The 22870-nt window shown below is 51.3% G+C and overlaps 1 protein-coding gene across 1 annotated transcript in view; it reads right to left on the bottom strand.

Moving 5' to 3' along the window:
* ULK4 (unc-51 like kinase 4) overlaps positions 1-22870 on the bottom strand; it is a gene marked incomplete at both ends in the record, with an annotated part of 259342 nt that overhangs the window by 86465 nt on the left and 150007 nt on the right. Inside the window, 2 exons of the mRNA XM_080934211.1 lie at positions 11785-11883; positions 17815-17981. Coding sequence (XP_080790337.1) covers positions 11785-11883; positions 17815-17981 — 266 coding nt within the window. The remainder of the gene's footprint in view (positions 1-11784; positions 11884-17814; positions 17982-22870) is intronic.

Here is a 22870-nt window from a genome sequence, read left to right on the forward strand (position 1 = left end):
AAAACAAAAGCAGCACCACCTGCCCAAGAGCCTTTCCTCCATCCACACAGAGAAATGCAAGATTCTCAGAGACTCAGATCCAACAGCAAAGATGACACAAGTTCAGGAAACAAGGGGTTGGTGCAGATCATAAGTGAGTGACTCTGCCCTGTGCCCTGTGGGGGAGGGGGCAGCAGGAAACAGACACCCCAGCTTTTCCCTAGGAGCCCCAGTTTCAGGAACGTGTCCTGTGGTTTGTAATACTGCTTATAAGAGCATTTAGCAAGCAGTCTCAGTCCACTTAGAATCTATTCCTCAACTACGAAACCCCAAAGGGTGCAGGGTCACAGGAGAGACCCTTGCTCACAAGGTTCTGGTGGCTAAAGACCTGCACCTCCACCATGACCTGTTGTGGAAAAGGGTTCATGTGTGCTTCTTCTATTACAGACTCAAAGACACAACTGAGAGAGCTCTGTGTTCACAGTATTTTGAATTGTGCTTACTGAACACGATTCATATATATAAAACATGCACATAAGTATTTTTTGATTTAATAGAGAACAGTAGCACATAAGCCACACATGGCAGCTGGGGGTGGTAGTAGTTCATGCCTAAAATTCCAGGATTTGGGTGGTGAGACGGGGGGATCACCCTAAGTTCCAGGCCAGCCTGGGTTATAGAGTGAGGCCCTATCTCAAAAAGCAACAACGGGGGATGGAGAGATCGATCACCCAGTGAGTAAAATCATTTTCTGCTCTTGCAGAGGACCTGAGTTCAATTCCCAGCAGCCACGTGGAGGCGCAACAGCTTGTAACTTCAGCTTTAGGGAAAGGGCACACATCTCCAACTACACACACATGCTGTCCTAGCATGGACATGCAGAGCCACCTGACCTGTCAACCCTTCTTCGTCATTTGATGCCTCTGCCTGGTATCACTGGCCAGAGCAGTCTTTGTTCGTTATGGTCCGAACTGACTCAGGATAGGAGGCTGCAGGACCAGGGTCAGGCCTTCAGCAGCCGATCCACCTTCCTCCTGCTGCTGACGGAGTTAAACATCTAATTTCTCCCATTTGCAGTGTTTCTGCACAGAGGATTCTGTAACGACCGTGGCCTCCGCCCATCAGACAGCTGTGAGACTTCATTTACATGAAATATGAGTTTCTTATTTTTGCCTCAGGAGAGTCTTATGCTATGAGCTAGCCATAATTACAGAAATAGTTCTGAGCTGAAAAATATTTCCCTTACAAATATGCATATGTGAAGGAAGATGGGAAGGAACAGTCTGAAGGTATCTATAATTGAGAGCCTCAGAAGATGGGTGTCAATCTGCAGGCCGCAAGTGTGTGCTGCCCCCCACAGGCCCCATGGAAGATCAGGAAGAGGTGGCGCACCCTATGACTCCTGTTCCTGAGCCCAGCTCCCTCCCAAAGGAATGTAGAAACCAAGCTTAGCCGTCCACGCAGAAGATGAAAATACCCACTACAGGTTGTGCACAGGTGAGCGTCCACACCACCACGCAGCTTCTGGAAGCCTATGCTTGTCTGTAGATTGTCCTGCAGCTTGTACTATGACGTTAGCTCCGCTCCCCCAAGAAGGGCTGCCTAGTCACATACCTTCCCATTTTAATTAGTAAAATAAAGGAGAGAGCCAGTGATTGGGCAGGGGAAGGGGGGTGGAGAGAGAGGGTCAGAGGAGAGAAAAAAAGAGAGCGTGAGGAAGGACAAGGGAGGACCAAGAGAGAAGGACGGAGATGCAGGTGGAGAAGGATGAGCTGGATCCAGGGGGACTCACTTGGCGGTAGGTAGCCACGAACATTTTAAGGACTTTATAGGTCTTTTATCTCATATTGGAGGGTCTGTATCTCTGTCCAAGTGTGGAGGGTTTGTGGACTGAGAGTTTGATATAGACAACTGTATGTATGTAAAGCTACTGGGTCATAGAGTCACGTCTGTGCCGAGTGAGGGTAAAGAAATACGCCGGGGGCGGTAATTCCACCTGGGGCAGAAGCACGAGGGCGGGTGGAGTAAACGCCAAAGAAGGGAGCCTGCGGAGTGAGGCTGTGGGGCTGATAAAGAGATAAGCCGTTCCTTTTTAAATATTCGCTGCAACAACAGTCAGTGTTGACTATTGCCCCGGCCAGGTCTGGAGTTGCCTTGACCAGGTTCTCTCGTGAGGCACTATCACGGTTAGAATAGTGTTTGGCCTGTCAAGGATTACCTTGATTAGATTATTCTACGCTTGGGTTTGTAAGGGGTTAGCTTGTCTGAGTTACTGAGGTGATCTTGATTAGGTTAACTGATGCTGGATAACCCACTCTAATCCTGGGGGGTTCCAGTCCATAGACGTTGGTCCTGACAGGGGAGAGAGTGAGCCAAGCACAAGGATTCATCCCTCTCTGCTTCCTGACTACAGATGCAGCCTGGCCAGTGCTGCCTCCCAGGATGGGCTGCACCCTTCCGCTAGGAGCTAAGCCACCCTTTCTCCTGCAGGCTCATCACAGCCCAGAAAAGTAACTCCAGCAAGGCAAGGGCCACAGCACTGGATCCCAGGGTAGAGAGCCTCAAACTTGTGAACAATGACCTGCATGAGGATAAACGGAGATCAATAAAAACACACGCTCAGCTACTCTGAAGCCCGCCTGTAAGCAACATCTCTAAGAGCGTTCCTGGTGAAAGGTCTGTAACTGCTATCCCACAGATAAGTTTCAAACCTCATGCTGGTTTTTTTTCATTATCTCAATCTCACTGATTCATAAATGAAGCTTTACTGTGACGCAAGACAAGCTGGCGTGGTGTATGGAGCTGACCCAGGGAAAGGCGCCTTCCCGTGGGTGTCACCCGCAGCACACACACAGTTAGGGACCCCCACCCCCAACAGAGACAGGAGCCGTGTTCTCCAATGGTGGCTAAACAGTAGAGCTGTCAGGAGCCCCGTGTCCTCTGCAGAGAGGCCCATCCACGGACACTTTGGGACAGCAAGAACGAACGGCATCATCTCTCTCTCTCTTAAAGAAATCACTATTTTTATCTCACAGATACAAGACATGGGATTTATCTAAAAGTAGAAAAGCATTATTTTTAAATTCAACACAAGGTTTCATGCTCATCTTAGTCATGTTGAACTGGCTATTACGGTACCAGGAGACATTTATGGCCACAGGAAGCCAACCCAACTGTTCTCAGGCTACAGACAGTGCACCGGCACACTACCCTCGGCCGGAAGAATCAGACTTGTGACAGGATGACGTTGCTCACCGCGCAGGTCAGTGCCTCAGGAGACGGAGGAGATGCATCCTCCTAGGTTGGCAAGCTCATGCCAAGGTGCATGTGTGGTCAGTGAACAACCTGTGGGAGTCCGTTCTCTCCTGCCATGTGGGCTGGGGGTGAGGAACCTTAAGTCCCAGCACCCTGAAGGCAGAGGCAGGCAGAGCTGCATAAGTGAGACACTGTCTCCAAAAAGTACTAATAGTTTAAAATCTGGGAAAAGCCTTCACTTGCTGAGCCACCATGCCTGACCTGTGTGATTTGCTAAATACTTGTTCAAATTCCTCCCAAAGAGACTCCCTCTGCCTTCTTCCTGTTTGTGGTGAGTTTGGTCACAATCCTCACTGTTACTTCAGCTGTCTCTGGTTTGTCTGCTGATCTCCCTGAGTCTGGAGGCAGCAGCTGAGCTGACTGGTTCCCTCCCATGCATTTTTCCAACAAGAGTATTGCGCTACAGATCTCCCTTCCCTGTAAGGGTCATAGCAGCCTCCCACAAACTCTGCTGCAGCGTGCTTTGGAGGCAACACCGGGACTCACCTCTACCTCCACCTGACCCTCATCTCCCAGGGCAGTGGCATCCTGGGGCCTCTACGAGTCCAGTGCCAGAAACTGCAAATGTGCAAACCCTCAGAAAGCAGCAACGTCTGCTTTTCTTGGGCCTTGCAGAACAGAGTGGGCAGCTGACATGAGGCATGTGTCATCAGGCACACCTGCTGTGAGCAGGCTCCTGCCAGCCTGGATGGACCACCATCTGTGCACACAGCTACTCCTGAGTCGGCATCCTCACAGGATGCAAGGTGGATGGAGGTTTCCAGCTTCCAGACCTGCCAGCTCTTCTAATATCGGTACCTTCCCTCAATGCCTCAATGAGAAAAGCAGCTGAGCCTGAGTCTGGTGACCACTGTCGGCCAGGCAGCTGCTCATGACAAGCTGCCTCGTCTCCAGCACGTGCTGAGAACCTTTTGTCCTGGGCACTTCCTCAGATGAGGTGCAGGCTGCCATGGTGACACTAGCAGCTAATGTCTGACCAAGCTGGTGGGTGTGTGCAGCAGCCGAGGGGGTTCTAGGCGGGAGCTAAGGACGCCGTCTCTCCACGTTCCAGGCACTCATTCAGACAGCAGAGGGGGTCTGTTGTGAAATCAGGACTGTGGCAGCCTGTGTGCACACTGATCGGGAAGGATTCTGGGTGTATGCCCACCATTAGAAGAGGCTCATTTTGTGTGCTGGAGAGACGCGTCAGGTAGGGTCAGCAGGTAAAGGAGATTGCCACCAAGCTTGACGACCTGAGTTTGATCCCCAGGACCTGCATGGTAAGAGGCCTGACTTCTGCAAGCTGTTCTCTGGCCTCCACATCGGCATTTTCACATTGTTAATACACACATGCACACAAAATAATTAAATAAATTAAACAATGCTTATTCTAAACATAGGTTAAATTATATGCATAAGATCTTTCAATGATATATACATTTTAAAAATACACATTGAATTATCATCTGATAACATCCTGGCATTTTGATTAATATCATGTTAGATTATTTTCCTACACTGTTAAAAATGCTTTGGAAATCATGTTCAGTGGTACAGAGTTCTAGCTTAAAACCAGAATTTAGGGCCAGAGAGATGTCTCACTGGGCACAAGCACTTGCCACACGGGCTGGTGACCTGAGCAAGCGTCCCCAGAGCCTACATAAAAAGTGCACAGCAGAGGCCTCGTGTCTGCGGTGCCTCTCTGGCGAGACGGGAGCAGGAACAGAACTGCCCGGAGGTTCAAGGGTGGGCTAGCCTAGAGTACCCAGCGCTGAAGCAGAAGTGAGGCCACACTCCAGCAAAGCTAAAGCCACGGCCAGAAGTCACCCTCTGACCCCTCACCCATGTTCACACAGAATGTAACTTCCAACTGAGCAATCTGTAAGTTATTACTAAGGGTTTTGATGTTAGAAATAATGTCTCGAGTTTATGTATTTACACAAATACACCCAGACTTCCAACTACTTCCTGCTCAGTCTCACCTCTGGATATGGGATTAAAGGCAGGGATAACTCAAAGCTTTTGACACACACCTATTTATATTTTAATTTGCCAATTAAGAGTCCATAAGCAGTTTCCGACTCCCAAGACTGAAAAGTAAAAACCCGTGTTTACTGTTTTGTTTGATTTAATTTCCTTCATTTTTCATGAGCTTCAGTACAGGGTGAAGCTGACATGGGTCTTTTGTTGTGTCCCTGCTGCAGCTGAGGCCACATCTTTATGGTGACCAAGAGCTTTACCACGGCGCAGCCCCGTCCGAGAGCGTGCAGTTTTGCTCCCTCCTGACCGCTTTGACCTGCTCTCTTAAGTCTGTTTCTCACTAAAGTGAAGTCATCAGTCCTGTGTCCCCCAAATGCACAGACCATTTCATCCTGATCACAAGAGGGGAACCACGTAAATCCAAGTCACAGTAAAGGTTCTGTCCACGGGACCTGGATCCCAAATTCAGCCTTTCAACCTTGCACGTGAGTCCCCGTGGAGGCCGTACACACCCATCGTCACTGCAGAAACGCTGTGCTCTCCTGCTTTGAAATCAAGGCGGGAGTACAGGGAACAGGGAACAGAGGGCTAAAAGACCTTTCCATTAACACTTAGCTATGACCTGCGTCTCAGAGTCCCCTCTCTTCTGTCCCTCTCGCTCCCCACTGTCCTCAGTGCCCTACTGCTCACTCTGGTGTTAAACACAAGCTTCAGCAGGAGGAGGAGGAGGAGGAGGAAGGCTTACAAGAAAGCTTGCCCTTTCAAACTCACAAGGCCCCTCTGGAAGGTTTTATAACTACCACAGTTTCCGGGAAGACGAGGCTCTTTGGTGGAACTGTCCGCATCGTGGGCAGAGTGGACCCAGCCCTCGTGCTGGCACGGGCTCCTATGAGGGGACAGCCGTCCATTCTTGTTCCCCCGGGAGGAGCACAGAACACTAGGGCTGGAGCGTGGGCCGGAGCGTGGGCCTGAGGGAGCGACGCTGCTGCTCTGCGGGTCCTCCGTGGGCGAGAGGCTTCTCTGGGACTCATCAGGACCCTTTCTATCCCACCAGGGAATGCCTTCTAAGCTTGGGGCACCCCAACAAGAACAAAATGCTGTTAAAAAGCTACAATACAACCAGAGAGTAATGGGAGGGGACATGCCTGTAATTCTGGAAACTTCCTTTCTTAAAGCTACATACACAGATCTAAACACCAATTGCCACATTCTGGGTCACTCCTTGTAGAAGGTGACAATGTGTGGCATCTATTTTGGCGAGCCTGGGCACATTCAGGATGGTAATGGCCACCGGCAATGGCATCCATGGTCAACGCTCAGAGCCTGTCGCCAGAGCTGCCTGGTTGTAAGGGTTCTTCTGTTTTGTTTGTGTAGATTGTGAGAACAGTAATCTTCTACCGGACCCTGATCAGTGCTATTGTGTCCTTTCTAATCAATCAGAGGTTGGGCTAAGTAGGGCAGACAGCGGAGAGGGGATTCTGTGGTGCTGAGGTGAGGTCTCTGTTGCTTATCCTTTGAGGAGAGGGCAGCAGAGAGGTGCCTGCAGCCTAGAGACCACATTTCTTCTCTGTCACACTGTGAAGATGCACTGTACTGTTATCCTTTCTTCCCTAGGCAATTCGTATTGATTCTCTATCCTAGGCCCCACGGAGGAACAGAGAGAAAGGCCTCTGCCATGTATCAGGAGAGGCAGAGAGACCGATGTTCCCACACTACAGATGCCATGTGGGAAGTGGGGAGCAGGGCACTACATACACATGAGCCCGGCGTTTTCACGCAGAGAGGACTTGGAGTCATGGGACTGTTAGACCAGACTAGGAATTGGCACATTCCACGTGTCTTTTACCGTGAGTCACCCACGCTATGTCCACAGCAGCATGGGCAGGGAACGTTACATGGACTTTCCAGAAAGAAAGGACGGTGTGTTGTGAGCTGCAGTTCTCGGCATGGGCCAGGTAAAAACACGGAGACAGCACAGCAGGAAGTGGGAGGGCAGAGCACACTGTCAACCCTGACGGAGCCAGAGTGGGCAAACTCCACTGCACCACTCAGAACAACCTCGCAGGGGCCCCGGAGAACCACTTGCTAAAGCTCAGCATGTCGCTGGATCCCGGGTCTCACAGGAGGAGTAAGAACATTCCCACAGCATGGTGTCTCTCCTTCCCAAGTCTGGGAATCCTAAAAGCCCTCTCAGGCTTTCTCTTCTTCCCAGCCACTAGCTGGATATCTTTATTTACCAATTACAATTAACTAGGGGCAGGTTCCCAGAAGCTACATGCAGACCCTCCCGTGGGAACAGTTTTGGGGGACCCAATTGGCATCAGAATACAAGCAGCTAAATTTCTCCCTTTCTGTCCAATTAAAAAGGCCCTTTTCTCTCAGATACACATTGAACAGAATTATAATTATGTGAACTGTAAGGTATGATATATATACTTTTTTTGGTAATTTGGATAAAGTATTCTATCGTCTATCCTAACTTAAAGACGTTGAGGTGGTGACAGCGCACAGCTCTTACTGTGATGTTCTGTTACCACTCTCTAATGTTAACCTTTCACATCACCTAAAACATGCCTATGTCACAGATTACATCTGATCGCAGAACTCTATGTGCAGAGAAGAATGCACATTGTAGGAGTTACTTGACCTACAACAGGATTACATCTAGATAAACCCACAGCGTATTGAGAATGTAAGTTAAAATGCACTTAACATGCTCCACCCACCAAGCATCATAGCTCACAACGCAACAAACTGTCTGGACTGCCTCCTCCCATGATGGGGGCCGAGAGAAGAGGAAGCGTTTGCTGCAGGCAGGAGACGCAGTCCCAACAAAACCACAAGATTCGGCAGAATTCAGGCGCACAGGACAATGTAAGCAAAGCCTGGATGGAAGCCAAGGCTCCGATGAAGCATCACTGAGCTGGGCACCATTGACTGCTTCTCTCCTTTAGTCCTAGGAGGCCTTGGGGACAGAGTCTGGGTGGCCTTGTCCCTTAACATTTCAAGCCTCAAGCCATATATGACTCCAGCTCAAGTAAGAAACCCTGGGCAATGTTAGCCAGCGACTTGTCTTCTACTGCTCATAAAAGCTCAACGCCAGTGAAATGCGTGCCCATTGCTGTTTTAAGTAGTTCAATCTAACAGAGAGGGGAATCTTAGACACAGGAGCCTCTGCACCACCCTTGGAATTTTCTGGAGGCCTGAAGTGCTGGTGGAGACCCAAGACCAGAGCTGACAGGACAGGTCAGGTGACTCTGACAGGCAGGGTGGGCCACATCTGCCCACTTCAGAGATCTACCCAGTTACTGGCTTCAGGAACTGCAGGCTTAACGGAGAGATCAGCCCAGAACATGAAACACAGGGCCGCCTTCTGTGCTCATAGGCAAGGCCTTTTAAGTCTGGCCTGGTTTGCCCCAGCGTGACATGCAGCATTAGTATGTCTTATTCTCCATCACTCTGGACAGACACCTGTGGAACGAACAATTCTGAAACAGGCAGAGGAGGAGTGGGGCTGACTGCTCCCCTCCCCTTCAGTCTGTCACCCAAAGCCATACATCACGCAAAATAAAGTTGAGAGGTCCCAGCAGCTGTGGCAAGCAGGGCTGTGAGAGGCTGTAGCCTGCATTCTGAAAATCGTTTGTATTCCCTAACTACCTCTGTAAGGAACTGGATAGCAGGGCACAAGACAGCGCCTCTCCTCATTCTAAACAAAAACGCTCAGTGAGGTCGGCAAGACCGTTTCCTGTCCATGTGTCTGTCTGTCACACCCTTCCCTCAGCACATCTCCTGAAGCCACCAGCCCCTGCTGTAAAGGTTGACTGTCATGGAAACCTCTCCTACTTAAAAACAGTACGAGAAAACCCGAGGCAGCCTTCTAACACACTGCCCCTACCACCCGACTATCTCCGAACCCAGTTGAGTCTAGGGTTTCAAGGGTTCAAAGCTGATCCAGAGGCCAATGAGAACTTTGACGGGGAACGCGTGGGTGTTGAGATCAGACATCTAAGCTCTGAAGTTTTGTGTTTCTAGATTCACCAGCTCCAGGGGCCTTCTTTGTAAAGCAGAGGTGGGCCCACATCACAGAGACAGGGGATTACATGTGATTGATGCTGACGCAGAAAGAGAGCCACCCTGTGCTTGTGGAGCCAAGCCCAGCTGTCTGGGTGCTCACAGCCACATGACCTAATCACTATTGGTGGGATCAACCAATAAGGTCACATAAGCCCCCCCCCAGCCCCCACCCCCGCCACTGCTGAACCCAGAGCCAGGCTGAGCCCAGGCCCAGGCTCCTTGGTTAGTTGGTGTGAGCTGACTTCACACTTCCTGATTTTTTGCTGCCATTTCTACTTTATGACAGAAATTCACTGCAGATTGTCTGTCCTTCTCTGGCTGAATCTTTAAGGTGGTTTTCATCTATCTGATTCTTTGAACATACCATGTAGTCCAGGCTGGGGTTAAGCTTCAGGCAATCCTCCTGCCTCAGCTTCCTGAGTCCTGGGATTACAGGTGACCACCCATAGCCATACCCTAACTTCCTGGATGCAGCCAAACCTATACAATTATTTGCCCAGACTGCATTTGTGGTCCCTGGAGCCACAGGACAGTAAACAAATGCCAGCTGTCCTGACCTCACCAGTGAGCCGCCAGGGTCACAGAGGCAGAGGCTGGAGGGACACACCTCTTGTCTGGCTCTGGAGGCACAGACAGGTCTCACGTTCATGGACCTTCCTAATGCTTTTTGCTTTCTACAAGGTTTATGGAGTTTCACCAGCGGACCCCAGCTGGCTGCTGGCTGAGGGGCCACTTCTCTCCCTGTGGCTGCTGGCTGAGGGGCCACTTCTCTCCCTGTGGCTGTAGCTGAGGGGCCACTTCTCTCCCTGTGGCTGTAGCTGAGGGGCCACTTCTCTCCCTGTGGCTGCTGGCTGAGGGGCCACTTCTCTCCCTGTGGCTGTAGCTGAGGGGCCACTTCTCTCCCTGTGGCTGTAGCTGAGGGGCCACTTCTCTCCCTGTGGCTGTAGCTGAGGGGCCACTTCTCTCCCTGTGGCTGTAGCTGAGGGGCCACTTCTCTCCCTGTGGCTGCTGGCTGAGGGGCCACTTCTCTCCCTGTGGCTGTAGCTGAGGGGCCACTTCTCTCCCTGTGGCTGTAGCTGAGGGGCCACTTCTCTCCCTGTGGCTGTAGCTGAGGGGCCACTTCTCTCCCTGTTCGGACTCTCAGTTTGGTTGAAACCGTTGAGCTGGTTGACATTCCAGGTTTGCACTGGTTTGGCCTTGAAGCTCAGTGGCCTTGTATAACCCTGCTTGTTTTAATTGTGGCCCTGGCCAGAGTGAGGGGGCTGTGTCTGCACCCCCAGTCCCTGTGGCGTCCTGTACAACTTAGAAATCTCTCTTGGGAGTAGACTTGTCCTTTCTTAGGGAAATTCAGTGCATTTTTATCTTACTTCATTAAGAATGTGACTGGATTTGATTCTGCCCTATTTGTTAACTGTATGTATGTATGTATGTATGTATGTATGTATGTATGTATGTATGTATAGATCAATCAGTCTATCTAGCCCTCTTGAGACAGGGTCTCATATATACTTTTACACATCTGCCTCTCAGGAGTTCATTTAACATATGTACACCATTTTACTTGGACATTAAATATTACCTTAATGATAAGTCAACCTGGTTTAAAATCAGTATAAATTTAGTATTTTATAAAACAAGTGACCATCGGAGGTTCCTTTGGTTCCAGTTCTGAAGGAAATCAAAATAACAGGAGCGCAAGCATTCGTGAAATTCAGATAAAATTATTTTAGTCTCTGCATTTCTGTAAAAGCACACAGGCGAACCCTCACAGAGGCAAGCCCTTACACAGGCGAGCCCTCACACACGTGAGCCCTCACACACATGAGCCCTCACACAGGTGAGCCCTCACACACGTGAGCCCTCACACACATGAGCCCTCACACAGGTGAACCCTCACACAGACGAACCCTCACACACGTGAGCCCTCACACAGACGAACCCTCACACAGACGAGCCCTCACACACGTGAGCCCTCACACAGGTGAACCCTCACACAGGCGAGCCCTCACACAGACGAACCCTCACACACGTGAGCCCTCACACACGTGAGCCCTCACACACGTGAGCCCTCACACAGACGAACCCTCACACAGGTGAGCCCTCACACACGTGAGCCCTCACACATGTGAGCCCTCACACAGACGAACCCTCACACAGGTGAGCCCTCACACACGTGAGCCCTCACACACGTGAGCCCTCACACAGACGAACCCTCACACACGTGAGCCCTCACACAGGCGAACCCTCACACATGTGAGCCCTCACACAGACGAACCCTCACACACGTGAGCCCTCACACAGAGGAACCCTCACACAGGTGAGCCCTCACACAGGCGAGCCCTCACACACATGAGCCCTCACACAGGTGAGCCCTCACACAGGTGAGCCCTCACACACGTGAGCCCTCACACAGGTGAGCCCTCACACAGGTGAGCCCTCACACAGGCAAGCACTTACCAGTGGGATGAGCAGGCTGATGAGGTCTGTGAGCGGTTTGCTGAGAAGCAGCAGGTCCTCTGCAGCCTGTGTGTCCCCTCTTGAGCCAGACTTCTGGGCCTGGAACAAAGGAAAAGAAAGGTGAGGAGTCTGGGTGGTTAGTCAGCCTGATAGTGTGCGCTACTGCTGTGAGGCAAGAGTGCTCCCCAACAGTTGAGAGGGGAGAGGGGCGCAGGGCTGCCCTGGTGCCCAAGTGCTGGAAGATGGAGGGCCCAGAAGAGACACTGTGCTTCAGGACAGGGTGACAGCAGCGCAGGCCTGGAGAGCCCTAGACACTGTGACAAGGATGGGCTGGGGCTGGTCCCTGTGGTAACTACCTTCCTCATCTCATGCTGAGACAAAGTATCTCAAAGGAACAACTCTGTGGGGCATGGTGCTTTGTGAACTCAAGGCCAGCCTGGTACACAAAACACTGCAAGCCAGCCAAAAGCACACAGTGAGACCCTGTCTCAAAACAAATCCCCCAAAGCAAAGGAGGAAGTGTGAGTAGGAGGGACTCATTCTGGCCACACTTTGAGGGTCAGTGAAGGGTGTGGAGGTGGGAGGTGCTCTCAGTGTGGGAATGAAAGCCTCAGGCCACCTGCTCAGTGGCTCAGGAAGCCTCAAGCCCTGCCCCCAGTGACCTACTTTCTCCAGTGAGGCTCCACTCCTAGAGGTTCCATAACCTTCCCAAACAGTGCCACCTACTGGGGACCACATGTTCAAAACACACACCCAATGGGGCACATTTCCCATTCAAAGTGTACACATTCTATAGCCTGCAGTGGGTGAGCTCCCTATCTTCCCTGCAGTGGGTGAGCGCCTGTGCTCCCTGCAGTGTGTGAGCCCTGTGCTCCCTGCAGTGTGTGAGCCCTGTGCTCCCTGCAGTGTGTGAGCCCTGTGCTCCCTGCAGTGTGTGAGCCCTGTGCTCCCTGCAGTGTGTGAGCCCTGTGCTCCCTGCAGTGTGTGAGCCCTGTGCTCCCTGCAGTGTGTGAGCCCTGTGCTCCCTGCAGTGTGTGAGCCCTGTGCTCCCTGCAGTGGGTGAGCCCTGTGCTCCCTGCAGTGTGTGAGCCCCGTGCTCCCTGCAGTGGGTGAGCCCCGTGCTCCCTGCAGTGTGTGAGCCCTGTGCTCCCTGCAGTGGGTGAGCCCTGTGCTCCCTGCAGTGTGTGAGCCCTGTGCTCCCTGCAGTGTGTGAGTGCCCTGTGCTCCCTGCAGTGTGTGAGCCCTGTGCTCCCTGCAGTGGGTGAGCCCCGTGCTCCCTGCAGTGGGTGAGCCCCGTGCTCCCTGCAGTGGGTGAGCGCCCAATCTCCAGACTTCTGGCCCTACTTTCCAAGTGAGAAAACTGAAATGCAGAAACTTACTGTGGGTGACAGCCAGGGAGGTGGCTCAGCGGGCTAAGGTGTTTGTTACTTAAAATAAGGGACCTAAATTCAGATTCCCAGCACTGAAATAAAAAGCCAGACGTGGCTGTGTGGGGAGGCAGGAGGCTTGCTGAGGCTTGCAGACCTCCATCTTAGCTTTAGGTTTACCGAAAGGCCCTGCCTCAGGGAAGGAAGCAGAGACTGAAGGAGCAAGACCGCCTGCTCCGGCCTCTGAGTGTACCTGAATGCATGCATGCCATATGCCATACACATACACAGCATCCACACACATAAACACAAACACACACCAAAACCTTGGGGGTGGGGAATGAAAGGAAACTTTAATTTGGCTATCGAAAGTCACAGAAACAAGTCACTGAGCCAGAGGTCAAACCAAGGTCATCCAATGCCATGTCACACCACTCCCAGTTGGGTCTCCAATGGCATCCGTATGCTCAAGTAACACCCAGAGCATCTCCCCATCCCACGCTACGTGGCCAGGCTTCAGGGATGGTTCTCCACTCTTTGGGACTCTGTCTGGGTTACTTTCCTGCTGCCATGATAAGATCACCCCGACAAAAGCAACAGCAGAAGGGGTTCTGGCTCGGAGTCTAGGGTACCATCTCCTGAGGCAGGTACGTCCGGACGGAGGGAGGGCAGCTGAAGCAGCCTGCAGCAGGGCATCCAAGGTTTGGTGGCAGAGCCAAGAGTGCGCACATGATCGGCTAGCTTTCCTCATGTCCACAGTCTGGGATCCCTGCCCACGGACGGTCCTGCCCAGTCAAGACAGGTCTCCCCACCCCAGCTAACACAGCTGAGGTAAATCCCCCCAGCTTTGCCTAGAGGCTTGTCTTCCAGGTCAGTTCAGAGCCTGTGAATCTAAGGACTTGGGCCATTATGCATAGGCTTAAACTGCGCAAGAAAAAGAGATGAGTCCTGATCTGAGCTATACCCACGGGGCTTCATAGAACTAATTGCGAAGGTTTTTACCACAGAGATGAGCAGCTTTATATTCACAACAGGTTCTGATGCTACCTTAGCTTTAGAATGTGCACGGTTGGTTCAGATGCTTCGCTGTTTGTGATTTTAGAACATGACCTCAGCCGACCTCGCAGAACAGACCTCTGCCATAGATCATGAACCTGGACCCCAGGGTCCTTCCGTAGAAAGCCAAGACTCTCTGCACTTCGGGTCAACAAATGAAATTTCATCTGTCGGCTTCTTTCATCGCTACGATTGGACAGAAGCCCTTTGTTGAGGGTCTCACACCGGTCCTAAAAGTGTGCACCTTTCCCGGCTAAGGGGAAGACCAGCTTGCTCTCCTCTGCCTCCTCCCCGTCTATTTTCTAAGAAAAGTCTCCCTTCTGGAGACCTGGGCCTCTGCATCTTGGCTGTTGACCCCCCGCCGTCCACATCAGGCACAGGCTGATGTGGAGAAGCAGCCTTTGCACATTAAACATTAACACTTTATTCTGGAGCAGGCGCTGATGTCTTCTGTAAGGCTAAGACAGGCTTGCAAATTAAGATGTAGGCTGCAGCAGGGGTTGTGGGGCCAACACTTCCTTTTTAAAGCTTCTGAGCCAGCAGGCGGGGCCACAGAACACTTGCCTTCAGGACACCCCCGGGGGTCATCAGGTAATACCCAGACCCTGCAGTCACAGCAGACAGGGACTCCAGAGAGACCCCAGCTTTGCATAACTTGGGACTCAGCCAGTCCTGGTGGGAGCCCTGTAGAGAGAGTCCTGGCATGGATATGCTCAGAGAAATTGCAGAGGCTCCTGCCTCTGCTCCTGCCTCAGCATCTCGCTCTTTAGGTTGGCCTCCGGACAACCAGCTCTGTGGCCCACAGGGTACTCCAGAGCTCCTGTCTCTACATGACACGGGCACTGTCCTTCCATCCACATCTCGTACCTCTGCCTCCGACCCACGGACTCTTTCCTAAGAAGACAGTGTCCCTTGTCACCGCTGTGCTGTAACCTGACCTTTTCTCACCACCCAGTGTCTCTGACCTGCCTAAAGAATGTGGTCCAGGGACAACAGAAGCTTGGTCAGGCTTGGAGAAAAGTAATGGTGTCTGCTAGACGCCTGAGGTAGGATTCCACGCTGCTCAGTGGCAGACTAGGAGAGGAAAGACAAAGAAGTGAACGGGAAAGGCTTGCAGGTCCCTGGCTTGTGCAGCAGGAAGGGACAGGCATGGCCTGCTGCTGGGGGCGGGGGCGTGATCTGCAGTGGTCTCAGGCGACAAATGGCTTGTTCAGCATTAAGTCCCAGGTGGTCACACTGAGCAAACTGCTAGATCTAGGAGCATGAAACTCAGAGCCACAGTCATCCCTCGACCTGGGAACGTCAGCTATGAGCCACATTTGACAGTGACTGTGACGTGATCTAAAATAGAATAAAAGCCATACAGTTTCTTGTTATAAAGACCCAGCGCTGACTATAAAACCATCACTTTCAGCCTTGCCACTCAACTCTTGTGCGTGGCATCATGCACTCCGCATAGGTCTGCTGAGGGGCCAGAGGCTTGTCATCTGTGTAGGAGAGGCAGCAAGAAGACTGTCAGATACACTGAGGTCCGCCCAGGACCCATCTCAAATGTAGTCATGCAACTTGCTTCACGTGTATGAGGCCCTGGAATCAAATCCCAGCAGCTTAGAAAGGTTGCACAGATTGTGAGTGGGACAGACATGCTAGTACCATGTGACTAGACATATTTTAAGGCTGAAGATGTAGCCCCATGGCGGATGCTTCCCTCCCTGCTGGTGTCCATGATCCAAGAAGTAGCCACTGGTAACTTCCCAGGACCATGTGACAGAGGATGCCGTGTTTATCCATGACAGTGCTGTGTGCTCAGTTCTCGCCTACCCTATCTTCCTCAGGGACGAGAAAACCAGCAGGCAGACAGCTGAGGGAACCGGCTCAGAGCCACAGAGGCAAAGGTGGTGTTCTCGGTGTCTCCCTGTCCCTCATGCCCCACACTTAGGAGATGAGCCGGAGCTGATTCTGAACAAGACTGCTGGGTGGAAGCTCAACTCCTGCCCGAGATCTCAGCTGTTGCTACCCCCTCTCGCCCGCTCACCCCGACTCCTACAGTGAGCTCCTCTCTCTCCTTCCTAGGAAGCAAAGCTCTGCACCTGACCAGACTCTAACCTCCACTGATGTCCTTCCACTGGCCCCTGTAAAGAGGGTCCATCAGATGCAGACACTGGCTTTATGGGCATAGCCCCTGTGTGGAGGGTTTTAAAGGTGGTAGAGGTGACTGTCCGGTGTGCAAACACCCATGCAGGGGATGAGCAGAGTTGTCCCTCAAGAGCCCTCTGCTTTCTTACCCAGCTCCTTCCTCTAACTCAGCCTACAGGACTGCACTTCCTGCAAATGGAGATCAAAGTCAGCAGCCATCTTGGAAAGCAACTTTGGGCTCAGACTTGCAGGACAAGAAGGATGGCGGTGAGTGCCGTGGGGTCAAAGGTTACAAAAGGACAAACCAAGCAATGGCGTGCTGGAGTGTGGGCAGTCTGAGGAGAATTAGCAAACAGTTTGTTAGGGAGATTTAGCTTTTACAGTCCTGAGTATCTCATCTGCTTATCACCTGGAATTAAAAAGCTTCTCTCCTGTCTTGGAGTTTGCAAACTCCTGATCTTTTTCTTTGCTCTACAGCCTTTGCGCTTGATCCTCAGACTGATCATCTAGGTGAGTGGGCGGGGCTGCATCTTAATGAGCTCCACGAAACCTGGGAGGCAGAAGCAGCAGAGAGAACAGTGTTGTGTAGAGAGGCTCCTGGGGTGGGACAGGACAGTAGAGGTGACATGCCGCTGCCATGACACCTTTTCATCTGATACATCTGGGCGTGTGCCATTCTCCTGATCTAAGTATCAGGTGACTCAGGTGGTCAGTGAGGACGCCCATCACACAAAAGTACCCAGGAAAACCGCCCCTCTCCCTGTCACAGAGCATGTGACACAGATGTATTCGTGGCTGATTTACACTGCCTGTGGCTGAAAGATAAGAACACGATGCAGACCCCAGACTCATCCCACAATACCGAATATTCATCATCAGTTATAAAGGAAAGCAAGTGAGTGAACGTAAGTGGAGTATGCGCAGAGACAGACAGACAGACAGACAGACAGACAGACAGACAGACACATCGGTGGTAGCTAACCTTCCTTGCTAACTTAATGACTTAGAATTGCTGAGAACAGCAAGGTGTCTCATGAGGTGAGAGCCAACACTGAACAGAAAGGAGACAGAGGGGCGCTGGTGTTTGTCTGTCTGCCATCTTCCTGCTGACTTCATGGGGACAGTCACTTCACACTCCTGCCCCCTGCTGAACATGCATACATAACATGAGTGTAGCTGTCCTTTGTTCAGCTTCCTGCTGAGGCTGGGCAGAGAGATCTGCCATCTACCTGGCCAACTCTAGATGTACCCAGGGCAAAACCTGTCCTCACACATAAGTGGTTTTCCAGGGCGATGCCCAACAAACCCTTCCCGCCCTCCCTGAAGATTCTGTGACCCAATTTGCTCTCCTTGATGATGTCCCCACTCACGTGGCCTGGGCAGGCTGCACCCATAGCATATACTCCCGGGGAGGGGGTGCACAACCACGAGGAGTATTACAAGGCAGAGAACAGAGAGGCAGAGCGTGTACCTGCAAAGCCTGCCGGACGATTCGGGAAGTGTAGGTCAGCATGCTCAGCAGAATGTCGAGCAGTGAGGCCAGCAGTGTGGCCGCTGGCTCCGTGTTGGCCTTATTGTCCCTGTCCAGGCACAGGGTGGCAGTTTCCGTGAACATGGTACAGACGTGACCAACGAGTCCTGATGGTAAAAGAAGGGAAAGTATTTGTGATGAGACAATAAAAATGATGCCGCGTGCCGACAGGCCTGGGGCTCAGCGTGGCGTGAACTGTGCAACGCTTGGCTGTTCGTGTGGGAAGTGACGTAAGGTGAAGGCTGCCAAGCTTCCAGCTTCAGCGGCTGGCTGCTCGGGAGCCTGGAACGGGCCGAGGACTTTTCTTTCTCTTTTCTTTTCTTTTTTTCTCGGCTCTCCCTGAGAAGTAGACGGTGATCACCAGAGAGATTTACAGTGGCCAAGGTGCAGAGAAAAAGATGTTGGAACACTCAGCCCTAAGTGGGACATCTGTGCCACACCCCTCCCCTGAGGCTGGGGGTCACCGTAGAAGGGGTGGGGGTAGGAAGAGCCAGAGGTGGGGGGACGGATACCAGGAAAAGCGTCCTCAGGATATGGCAGGGCAGCTGCACACACAAATTCACACTACGGTGTCTCTTAAGGCAAAGCTTCCCCAAACCATGCTCAGAAACATAGATCCACACAAGTAGGCTTGACCAAGCACAACACACTACATACGGGCTGCAAAGTTCTTATGTCCAACCAATCGGGAACCAGGTGGACTCAGGAACAGGTCTCTCAAGGGCAATGGACAACTGGGCAATTCCCAGGAGATAACACAAGCAAATTTATCTCATTGTTTCAGCAACCAATTACAATGTAAGGAAATGCCTAATTTATGACCTGTGGGTTTGGCCCACTCAACAGGGCTACCTCTTACAAGTGCACCGCCAGCCCTTAGTGTGGTGGAAACATTTTACATCCTGCTGCTGTGCACTTTATTTTGATATCTCCACTGCTACTATATTCAGCATTATTCTATACATTTATATGACTGAGTCAGAAGCAACATGAGACAATAATGCTATAAACATAAATCATGAACAGGACCATAGAAACCAGTGTAATTCAGACCCACACGTTTTTCTTGAAGAAAGTCAGTCTTGAAAAATCTTACACACGTCGGAGCATCCGGTAAAGAAGCGGGGCATGCCTGGAAGGCAAATTCTACTAGACCCACAACATACCTGTCCTGAGCCCCCAGGTTGTCACCTGGGTGGGGACCTTAGAAGCTTCTAGGCTGCCCCCAGAACACACATCAAGTTTCCCCGACAAATGCAAAAGCAACAATTTTATCACTAAAGGTGAAAAAAATTGGATGAATTTTATCCAAACCACACAGGCTTTGTGCAGAATTGTGGCTATGTGATAGAACCAGGTATAACTGTCAAGAAGCTTCATAACAAATACACAAACATATAAACACACACACACACACACACCCTAGGTTATTCTGTGAAGGCGTTTCAAAAGCAGCTTAGCATTCCCCAGCCTGCAGGTTATGTGCTAGCATAACAGTTGTTTCTAATTTTCATTTTTACATTTTAACACGTGTGGAGTTTTGCTTGCAGTGCCCATGGCATCTGATGCCCTAGGACTGAATTTATAGGTGGCAGTGAGTCACCCTGAGTGCTGGGAGTCGACCCCAGCCCTCTGCAAGAGCAGCCAGCGCTCCCACCCTCCCAGCCTTCTCTCCAGCTCCCATGACAACAGTACAATGTTCCATCCCCAAATCTAACAGAAACCAACCCTCATTAAGTCAAAGAGCCTTGCGATTATTCTGCATTCATTACAACCAACTCATCAGGATACTTTGAGAATAATTCTGTGTTAATTATGAGCAAACCCCTCAAGGAGCTCTCTCTCCCCACAGGTCATTTCCAAGTGTTCAGTGCTCTGGGAACATTAATGTGCACAAGCTGTCCCTGCTCGGTCACAGCGTTCTCGGTAACTCCTTACTCTGCTGTGATCTGCTGGAGAGGAAAGCAGATGCAGAGTCTGTGCCGTTCTGTGTGAGCACAGCTCTAAGTCCGAGTGTGATCCCCAGTAGAGGCTTCCTTCAGGGAGACTTCCCTCTCCTGGGGCTTATTAACATCTGCTTCTGCAGAAGAGGTGGTCAGAGTGTAAGGTTCAATGTGGGGAAGTCGTTCTTTCTCCAAACGAGCAAGGGCATCACATGAACACAAGTCTCCATTTTACCGAGGTTAACAGCTTCATTCCACACCTGCCCTGACCTGTGAACTGACTCCATAAGGCAGCAGGGTTCTGCTAACATGGTGGAATGAATCAACACAGCATGGGGCAGTATCCCGGATGGCCCAGGTGAACCCAGTGAGTCCCATGGTCTCCTGAGACATTACAGTCACGGGAGTGTGTGATCTCAGAAAGAAAACGCTGGAGTTTGGTAAGAATGGATCACATCGGTAACGCTGGGGCTGCCAGAAGCTTCCGAGGTTGCTCTTGCAAGGTCTAGGACCAAGCTAGAAGGCAAGGAGCCCAATATTTCAGACTCCTGACCTGCCGACCAAAAGAACCACCCAGTGTGTTGTTTTAGAAACTCCATTTGTTACCATGGTCGCCCTGAAAACAGCAAGCACTGTTAGGTGTTGTATCGAAAGCCCTGATGTCTCAATGCACAAGGCTTGGCGCTGCAGGCAGCAGTGTTCAGAAGATGGGCCCTGGGAGGCGACTGAGTCATGAGGGCTGAGACTACCTCAGTCAGTCCACCGATGGATTCAGAGTGGGTGCACCTTCTAAAGGCCCTACAGCTTCTCAACAGTGTCACAGGCCTTCAACAAAGCCTTCAGCACAGGGACCAGGGAGGGCAACCAAGACCCAAACAACAGTCCTCTGCACTCGAGAAGAGGGAAGAAACTCCTATGAACCGCTGTCTCTGAACCTGCCGGCAATCCACACAGAACATTATTTCCATCCATTTTCAATGTAAATGGACACTGAACTTTGACTGTTTGTTATAATCAAGGTCCACCCACACCTACTAGTCATGGTGACATCCCAGCTTCAGGGAACTGAACCACCAAAGGTCTGTAGGGTTCTTTCCCACCGCTGCCCTCAGAGCCTCAGCCAGCAGCTGACCCGCATCCAGCAACCACTGCACAGATGACAATCGGATGCTGAGAAAGGGCCATGTGGTCCCACCCCGTGTCAGCTGTTTTCCTGTAACTAAAGCAACTGGAGATGCAGAAAGAGGGAGCCAGGGGTGCCCCATGAGTCCAGAGTCAGAGCACAAATAATATGTGGTGTGTGAATATGTCAGAAGGACAGGAGGGGGTGGGAGGGGTGGTTGGGCTCCGTGTGTGAGGCTCAGTCTCTCCCATCAGTCTAGCTTATGCTAACATTTGAAATCAACGTGGGGCTAGCAGTTGGAAGCACAAATGGCGCCTCTAGAAGACCCCAAATCAACTCTCAGCACCCCATGTCTGCTCAACCACTACACACAGCTCTAGCTCCAGGCCCTCTTCTGGCTTCCAGGTGTACTGTGCGTGCGCGCGCACACACATACACACACACAGACACACACACACACAAACACAAACAGAGAAAGACACACACACAGACACAAACACACAGCAAAACAAGCCTGCTTTGGAGTCACAGTTTGTGGGTCTCAGTTTCACCTCTGCAGAGAGTAGTCTGTAATCTGATGCAATTGTCACTTAGGTGACATTGGAAGCACTGCAGCTGGTGGCTCTGGACACTGCAGTGGGACACCGGATGGGGAATGCACAACATTTTCAGGACTTTTTTTTTTTTTTTTTTTTTTTTTTTGGCGTTGGAGGGTTGGAGAAAGTATTATTTAGGAATAAACTGACAGACAGCCCTGACATCAAACTTCTGAGGGATGTGAAGCTACAATAAAGATCAATTCAAGTCATGAAGAAACCTCTACATGTTCAGTTACATCTCCAGCGACGCCACAGAACTAACCAGAAATGGGGACACATGGGGAGAAGGAGAAGCGTCTGTGAGGCTCCAGTGGCTCCTGACCTCCGGACCCCACCTTTCCACTGCTGCGGGACAAGGGGCTCTGGAGTGACCTCCCTACTTCTCAGTCTTCTGGAGTCCCCATCCCTGACCCCAACACGGCAGCTAGCTCCTAGGCAGAAGCATCGGCAGTGCCCAAAGCCCTGGCCCCCAGCAGGTACTTCAGGGACAGGTGCTGAGTCCTCACACTCTAATGTGACCCGGGGCCTGATCAGTCCAGAAAGTCACTTCTGTTCATTAGCAAACTTGTTTTCGACCAAAGCAGTTAGTTAGTGGCTGGGTTAGAACAAAGCAAGGTCACCTGAGGGGAACTTGGAGAGGCAGCACCAGAGCTTGGTGTAGTGAGGAAGCCAAGTCTCGGGGCAGCCATAAAGGCAGAGTCAGAAAGACCTAAGATACCTCACTAAGGATGGGGACATAGAGAACGCAGGGCACCTTTCTTCTAGCCAGCGTCCCACACACATCTGGCCTCCAGTAGCTGGTCTGAGTTTGGACGTGGGGCTGAATCAGAGAGTCGGGCAGTCATGGGCCATGCCCTAACTGACTTGGATGACTGTGAGGTGGTCTGGCTCCCTAGGATAGCCCAGTGGAAGCTATGCATCTGAGTTTTCTGCACTCAGATCTATGCACATCTTGTGCACACAGTCTTGAGGGGCTGTGCATGTGCCCCCTCTTGGGGGAACTCTAGAAGCATATCCAATACCCAGAAGTCAGAAGTAAGAAAAAGAGGCCCACAGTCCTGACTGCCATTCTAGATTCTGTTGGGGTGACCAAAATAGTCCAGCAGCAAAAACACTGAAAATATCAGAAACAAAATCAGTAACTTATCACTGCTCATGGGTAATGTGAGTCTTCGAGAAATGTCCATTACCAGTCAGTGTATAAAGCTTCACACACAACCTGAAACCCTCCAGCATGGCCTAGTGACATGTAACCCCAGCCAATGTCTCAGGAGTGCATTTGAGGAGAAACACAGAATGAGGTAAGGAAATACCACAAAAAAGTCAGATGA

The sequence above is a fragment of the Micromys minutus genome, assembly GCF_963924665.1.
Source record: "Micromys minutus genome assembly, chromosome: 21".
Taxonomy (NCBI): domain Eukaryota; kingdom Metazoa; phylum Chordata; class Mammalia; order Rodentia; family Muridae; genus Micromys; species Micromys minutus.